Here is a 7,080-nt window from a genome sequence, read left to right as displayed (position 1 = left end):
AGTCACTGAAGAACCCTTCGTGCAAGAGACAAGTTGACTGCCCCAAGCCACACTAGGTGAGTATTTTTTGCCATAATATTTACTTTTTCTGTTTGTTTTTCTTGAAAAGAGAACTAAGGAAACATAGAAGTGCTGAGGATTCAGATACCATGTGCAAAAGGAGGAAACCGTGAAGGCAGTATGGTATCTATGTATTTTTTTTCCCAATCTGTTTAGTAAAGGCAATTATCCTGCAGAAGGATTTGGATACGTCAGCACCGTAATATACATAACAGCCTGCGTAAGTGGGTGCTGTCTTCAGCTGGTGCACGCACAGAGCCCACTTGCTGGTTCGTGTCGCAGAGGGAGACTCTGCAAAAATGTTTTCCAGACAGGACCAGAATTTATTCTGAGAAGTAGGGTAATAAGTCCAGGAAGGATTTGATGGCAAATAAGGATCAGAGCCTCAGTAGCTCAGCTACAGAGAACTTCTGAAGTTCTGAGTGTAGGTATCCCAGTACACAGGGTTCTGTGGCTTTTTTTTTTTTTAAGCTGGCTCCTATTTTGGGTCCTGCATGGGGGTGGTCCTGGAAGGGTGTAGCTCTGTTTGAGTTCTACGGCTTTTGGTAGTATAGCTGGAAAGATACTTTGGCCTGCTGCACTGAGATATGCTGCACCAGCTGAGAGCTTTGGAGCCGAGCGTGAATTTTGCTGTGTTTGTAGGTCGTGTGTGCACAAGCGCGGGTTGTACAGCAAACTGTGTCACGGCAGAGCTGCAAACAGCACAGTCAAACCGCACAGCTCTCCCCTCCACCTCCAAAAACCCCAACCCCCAAGTGGGTCATGTTTTTTGAAAGGCAGATTTGAGAGAATTCCAGAAGGCTTGCTGCCACTTTTCAGAATTTTGTTTGTGGAAAGGGGAGGGCAATGAAAAGCAGAGGTGGTTTTACATCATTGACTGCAAGCAGAAACGCCATGCACTCACTGGGAAGCCGTAGTGACTCTTTCTCAGCCTAGAACAGACCCGTGCGTCCCCCAGCAGCTAATTCTGGGCCTGTAATCCCTGTCTGAGCCTGTCTCCGGGTGTTCCTGAACTTCCTTTGCTGAGAAAAATGCATTTGGAAAGAAAAAGGAATTGGCAAACATGCCTGGCCATGTAAAGAGAAGGAAGCTTTCTTAGGGGATATGCCGTGGCAGGGAGGAGGCCCTCCCCACTCCCTGCTCGCTCTCTGTGGAGCTGCAGTAGCTGTTCCTGCTGCCCCACGGTGCGTGCACGGAGCTGGCAAATCCCCTGTCGCCTCCCTGCTGCCCGCATCGTCCCTTTGCACCTGGCGTTATTGTCACCATTGGTTCTGCCTGGAGTGCCAAGGATATAGGCGCTGCCCCAGGAAACTTGGTATCCCAGCACCACAGATCTGTCGCTGTGGCTTTCTGCTCCACAGCACTGAAGGGAGCAGTGGATCTCTGAGAGCGATAGAAATAATGGCAGATGTTTACCTTACATATTTACTCTAACTCCTTCCATGGCTGCTTCTTGGGGAGAAACATCTGGGACCTTTTCCCCTTCCAACCCTTAGCAAGCTGGTCTGGAGATCCTCTGGCTTGCACAGCCGAGGAAAAAATGAGAGGAGCTAGGAAGATTTCAGAGATGTTTCGGCTCTTGTTGTCTATCTCTGCAGCAAAAATGCATGTACTGGAAAACATGTGCTGGTAATGGCAGCCTCAAATTCAACAGTAATGCGCAGGTTCTCCAAGCGGGAGGGCTTCTCTCAAACATATTCAAGGGCAAAAAATTATTATCAGTTTTGAATGGGCATAGCTTTGAGTCATGGAGCAGAGACACAGCAAGCAGGGTACTGGCTTTTGCCTTCCTGTGATCCACGCATGAACACTGGCTGGCATATTCCTGATGATAACGGCCAGTCCTTCCTTGGGCTGCAGGGTATGTCTGCAATGTGTAGAAAGGAGACATTGGTTTTATTTTGAGAGATGTGCAGCAGGTCAAACTGAATACAGTGACCAAACGTGGCGCTGTCTGAAAAGACCCTGAAGGGTTCCAGCAGAAGTTCTCACCATGTGCAGCACCCTGGAGCAAGGGGGTTATTTCTAGAGTAAGGGGTCTGTGTTTTTGGGACCTGAATACAAACTTCTCTGAGTATGTAGTAGAAAAAACCTTTCTGAGCAGAGTTAACATCTATGAACATCTCAGTTCAGATGTTAGAGACTCGACCCCCAAACCACCGGAAAGATTCATTACTTAGGGGAAAATGCAAAGGTGTTTCAGGCTGAGCCCTCCCCCCGCTCGCTCGCTCTCTTCCTTTGCAGGGCTCAGAGCAGTCTCAAACCAGAGACGTATCTGACATCTGTGCTTCACTGAGTTTCAGGCTCCCAGCTGGGGTAGTGGCTCACTTGAGAGGCTGAACGTGCAGGCAGCAAAGATCGTGTCCCTCTCCGAAGAACTGAAGGAAGTCTTTTTCTGACCTTGGGGTTCAGTTCAGTTGCAAGTTGTTGGTGTCCTGCCCCAGGGGAAACTGATGCATGTGTCACCTCTGCCGTTCTTTTTAGAATAAGATGAAGGTGTTGCTGAGCCTGACTTTGGTGCTGACATGGCTGGGTAAGCTGTAAGTCATTGTGGTGGTTTTATTTACCTTGCCTGCTTTCCCTTCTGCTTTTGCTGAAAGACTTTTTGCTTCGGTTCTTCTCTTCCTGCGGTGAAAACCCCTTGGGGTTTCGCAGGCGCACGGAGCTGGCAGCAGTTAGTGGGCTCCTGGGTACCAGTAACTTCTCTGGTATCTGGGTGCTGCATATTCCCTTCCTGCAGAGCTCACATATATATAGGCTTCAAGTTGCCACAGCATCCCTGGATGGAGTCCTGTACTTATTCTGCCTTTTTGAAGGCTTTGAAAGAAGAACTGCTTTGCCAAGTCTAAATACAGGGAGGGGTTTCCAGGGTATTGATTTTGGCTCTGCTTGAGGCAACTGGCTCCCTTGGTCTTCTCCGCTGGCAAATATTTGTCATTTTCAGCTCCACAGCTGGTCAAGACCAAAAGAAACCTGTTTGGGAAGCCATAGCATTTTGCATTTATTATTTACAGGGCATCAGACAAGTACTTACTGGGCTTTGCCAGGGCCCAGCCCTCAGTGGCTTGTGGACAGAACAAGCAAAGTGGCTAAGACACCAGGACAAGTCTACCTGTCTGAGCAGCTCCCCGCTGAATCAGCTCACCTAGTCCTTGACAAACAAGTGCCAGAGCCTCAGCCGCTCTTCTTGCTAGATTTTGCCAGTGCAGCCTCTGGGGCATGCAGGGTTTCGCTTGACAAGCTCCAGGGACATTTTCTGCCCCACTTGTTTCCCCTTCCTGCCGCACGCTTTGCCGCCCGCCGTGTCGGCAGCTGCTTCGTCCTGGTTATGTCAGCTCTGTGCTCTTTGATGTTCCTCTGTTTTGTTTTTTTTCCCACTGTCCGGCTTCTCTAGAAACCCTAAGCAGTAGTTATGTGGCCAGACAAGTCCAAGCCCAGGTCAGGAGCCTGTGAGCAAGCGGTAAGGAAGCCAAATGGGCAGGTTGTGAAGGAGGAACTGAAATTTGTGTGAAGCGGTTGAATTGCCCCTGGCCTGGTGTGGATGAGAGCAGCACTGGTTCTCCCAGCCAGTGACTCACAGGAACAGCCCTGCAGGAGCTGCAGCCTTTGGCTCGGAGACGCAGAGGGCTGGGGTTGTGCTTCCCCACTTCCCTTCTGCGTGGCTTGTTCAGCGAGCGCAGCAGCCTTTGGTCTGGCGGCTGGGAGGATGTGCTGCCCCGCATCCCAGGCACGCCAAAAGCAGGGGTCAGGGAGAGGCTTTGCCCGCACAGGGAGCAGGGCCTCCCCGTTGTGCTCTGGACTGGTCAGTGCTGTTAGCCCCAGGCTTATCTGGAGAGGAGATATCTATGGGGACAGGCAGGCTGCATCTGGCCGTCCTCCCTGGACTCATCCTGCTGTCCTTGTCCCTGGCAGAGCGATGCAGCGGGTCGGCTAGCTGGGTGTTCACGGAGCCTCAGCTTCGAGCCAGTGCTGGGGACTCTGTCCTGCTGCAGTGCCTCTTCCTAGACCCGGTGGCCAAGGGCTGGACGATGGCCAAAGTGGACTGGCTGCGCATGGCAGGAGCCGGCACGCAGAAGGTGGGTCGGGACCAGGGGGTGGGCGGCGGAGCAGGGCACGGGGGCAGGTGGCCGGGGCGGGCGAGCGAGGCAGCCTTGCTGCTCTTGGGAGGCTGTGGGGAAGCCCGTCTGCCTGGCTCAGGCCACAAAAGGAGGAGGGTTGCCCTGTGTGGCGGCGGGGCACCTCCACCGCTCCCCGTGGCCCTGCACCACAGGGGAACCACAGCACTGGGTGCTGCATCCTGGGGCTTTCCAAGAGAGCGTGGGAGTGAGCTGGGCTCTTGTGCGCAGCGAGTGCTCCACAGGGAGAGGGAGAAAGAGCAGATCTGAGGGCTCTTGAACAGGGGAGGCACACAGGGCAGTGCCCTTCTGCTGGGCTCCTTTCACCTGATGCTGTCTGTGCCCTGGCAGGAGGAGATGGTGTTTTATTACTACAGCAACCGTAGCATCCCTGTGGGCCGTTTCCGGGACCGGGCACACTGGCATGGGGACATTGCGCGCTGGGATGGCTCTATCCAGCTGCAGGACGTACAGGTGAATGACAGCGGCACGTATATGTGTGAGATCCGGCTGCTCCAGCGCAGCAGCATCTTCAAGAACCACACAGTGCTGCATGTCAGCCCCATGGGACAGAAAGGTATGTGCCCTATGACTGCCACCCTCTCCCGTCACCCTGTTCGCTCCGGGAGGCTCTCAGACCTGCCACCACGATTATTCTGGAGTAGGGCCAGGGTCCCTGTGTGCACCATCCACTGCCTTGGTGTCTCCCCAGCAGGACGAGGAGCAGCAGGCGCCCAGGACTCTGCGGCCCCGGGAGATGCTGGGTTTTGGCCTGTGACTGTGGGCTGTGGCTGTGTGGCTGTTGTGCTGGCTTTCCTGGCCGGACTCAGCCTGAGGAAGAGGTACCAACGCTGGCTGTGGGTTTATGGGGCTGAGCAAAGCACTTCCTTGCAGCCTTCTTGCACTGTTCTCCCTGGCCCAGCGCTAGCCTGACCTGCCCCAAGCAGGGCTGGAGCTGTGGGAACCAGAGGGTTCATCACCCCGGGTAACGCCACTGCCGGCAGCGGGGTGCGGGCTCCTGCTGCCCTCTAGTGTCGCGCTGCCCTGGCCGGTCCCCCCTTTGCTCCCAAACCTCCTGGGCTCCCAGTGTGCCAACAGCAGGGATGGCCTGGCTGAGCACATGCAAAGGAAACCCAGTGTCCCAGGAGAGGGAGGGCAGGGATAGGAAGAGTAGGTGATGCTTCTTGCCAGACATGACACTGCCGTTACCTTCCCTGAAGGTCTGCAGCCAACACGGCCCTGGAGAGGACTGGAAATGGCGGCAGCAAGAACAAAGCAGAGGTGAGAGCTGAGGCTGAGCTGAGTGGGAGGGAGGGAGTATGTGCCTATCCTGGGACATCGCCGTAACCTGCAGGAACCGAAGAGAGGAAGGAGAGGCGGAGAAGAGGAGAGATGGGGGTGCACAGGGCTGCAGGGCAGGTGCTGGGCGCCCACCCCTGTGCGCACACCGGGCTGTGCCCTCATGTGGCCAGCCACCCCCAGTGAGGGACGTGGCATGCACAGGAGAGCTGTGGGCTCCTTGCTGTGCTGCTGGCTGCGTGTGTGGGCGGTGGTTGGAACGAGCCCCGGGTCCTGCCGTTTCATTTGGCTCGCAGTTAAGAGGAAGTGCTGATGGAGCAAATGCTCCCGCAGCAGCCAGGTGCCTGGAAGCTGAGAGGCTTGGCAGGGTGAGATGGGGTCCTGGGCCACAGCCTCTCCTGGAGGCTGAAGCCAGGGTTATCCTCACGCAGGATGGTTGCTGTCTCATCACTAGCTAAGGCTGTGTGTCCTTGGGACGCAGAAGGATCACTGACATGGGGTGTATGGGGCACAGGGCTGGGGAGGCTGAGGGAGGGGAGCCCACACTGGCCAAGCATGAGGTGCTGTTTGCTGGCCAGCCATGGCCATGTGTCTCAGTGCTCGTCCTATGACTGGGGTAAGAAGGCCCTCATGTATTTGGTGACTGCTTGGTTCCCAGTGTCCTGATCTCCCCCTCACAGGAAGCGCTTTACTCCTCAATCCCTGGTGCTGAGGTACGCAAGGCTGAACAGGATGCAGGGAAGAAGAGGAGAGCCGAGGAGACCTACATAACCATGGTGAGGAGGCTAGCAGCTGCCCCAAGCTGTGGCAGGCATGGGCAGGGTGTGCAGCTGCAGGGCTGGTGTGACCCGCTACATCACCAGCCCCGCCAGGGTGATGGCATCCAGGGCCTGAACCCTCACTCCCCACGCCAGACAGCAGCATCCCTTGCCTCCCGCCCACTCCAAATGGGCCCCGATACCTGCGGCGAGACTCATGCCCTGTCCCTTGCTCCTTGCAGCACCCCTCTCCCTTCCGGGAGAACGGCGTCTATGTGGAGCTGGCGAAGAGGGTGATCCCAGCAGAATGGATGGGAGAGGGGAGACAGGGTGATGGACAAAGCGAGGAACCCTACAGCAGACCAGAGGCAGCACTTTCCTGGGCTCCAGAGGGGCAGAAATAGCCATGCGGGGGGACATAAGCCCCACACAGCCAGCAGGTGTGTGCAAGACATCTTTGTTCCTCTGGGCAGGCTAGCATTCTGCTGCTGTCAGCCCTTCCTCTAAGAAGCGGTGTCACTTCACTGTGTGCTCTGTGCCAGAGTCATTGCTGGGGCACATCCCACCCCCGTTGTCTGCTGGGGGACCAGGGGAGATGTGTCTCTCTGGCTCTTGTCTCCTGGTCTCTGGAGGGGGGCACAGAGGGCACAGCCTCCACGCTCTAGCTTTGATCCTGGTCCTTGCAGCTCCCCAAGGAGAGCCTGGCAGGGGGAGAAAGGGGGAGATGCAGTGGGAGCCATGCAGATGTGCCAACGGTATCTTCTGAAGATAATAAAACTCAGGGAGTCTGGGAGGGCTTCCTGGCTTCCTTCTACCTCCTGCTTAAGCGTGTCGTGTCCAAGCATGCC

At 55.6% G+C, this 7,080-nt stretch overlaps 1 protein-coding gene across 3 annotated transcripts; it reads left to right on the top strand.

Annotated features, from left to right (window-relative positions):
- Positions 1 to 2,314: 2,314 nt before the first annotated feature.
- Positions 2,315 to 7,017, top strand: LOC142092540 (uncharacterized). 3 transcript variants are annotated; one of them, XM_075172683.1, is made up of 8 exons: positions 2,315 to 2,593; positions 3,973 to 4,136; positions 4,527 to 4,752; positions 4,888 to 5,017; positions 5,396 to 5,456; positions 6,155 to 6,250; positions 6,475 to 6,672; positions 6,919 to 7,017. In XM_075172683.1, the coding sequence occupies exons 1-7, from the start codon at positions 2,551 to 2,553 to the stop codon at positions 6,634 to 6,636; spliced, it is 882 nt and encodes a 293-aa protein (XP_075028784.1). In that variant the 5' UTR covers positions 2,315 to 2,550; the 3' UTR covers positions 6,637 to 6,672; positions 6,919 to 7,017. The 3 variants fall into 3 exon arrangements, with proteins under 3 accessions (XP_075028784.1, XP_075028785.1, XP_075028783.1); XM_075172684.1 differs by having other exon boundaries at positions 4,891 to 5,017; positions 6,475 to 7,017; XM_075172682.1 differs by having other exon boundaries at positions 6,475 to 7,017.
- The last annotated feature ends 63 nt before the right edge of the window (positions 7,018 to 7,080 follow it).

Source organism: Calonectris borealis, chromosome 24 (assembly GCF_964195595.1).
Source record: "Calonectris borealis chromosome 24, bCalBor7.hap1.2, whole genome shotgun sequence".
Classification (NCBI taxonomy): domain Eukaryota; kingdom Metazoa; phylum Chordata; class Aves; order Procellariiformes; family Procellariidae; genus Calonectris; species Calonectris borealis.
The sequence above is the reverse complement of the archived record's forward strand: the minus strand, read 5'-3'. Positions and strand labels throughout refer to the sequence as shown.

What these genes read in the sequence shown, in the direction of transcription:
- LOC142092540 (XM_075172683.1), top strand. Translation starts at nt 2,551, where the DNA reads ATGAAGGTGTTGCTGAGCCTGACTTTGGTGCTGACATGGCTGG. An exon ending in CAGGAGCCGGCACGCAGAAG is followed by an intron (nt 4,137 to 4,526) that starts GTGGGTCGGGAC and finishes GTGCCCTGGCAG; the next exon opens with GAGGAGATGGTGTTTTATTA. An exon ending in GCAGCAAGAACAAAGCAGAG is followed by an intron (nt 5,457 to 6,154) that starts GTGAGAGCTGAG and finishes TCCCCCTCACAG; the next exon opens with GAAGCGCTTTACTCCTCAAT.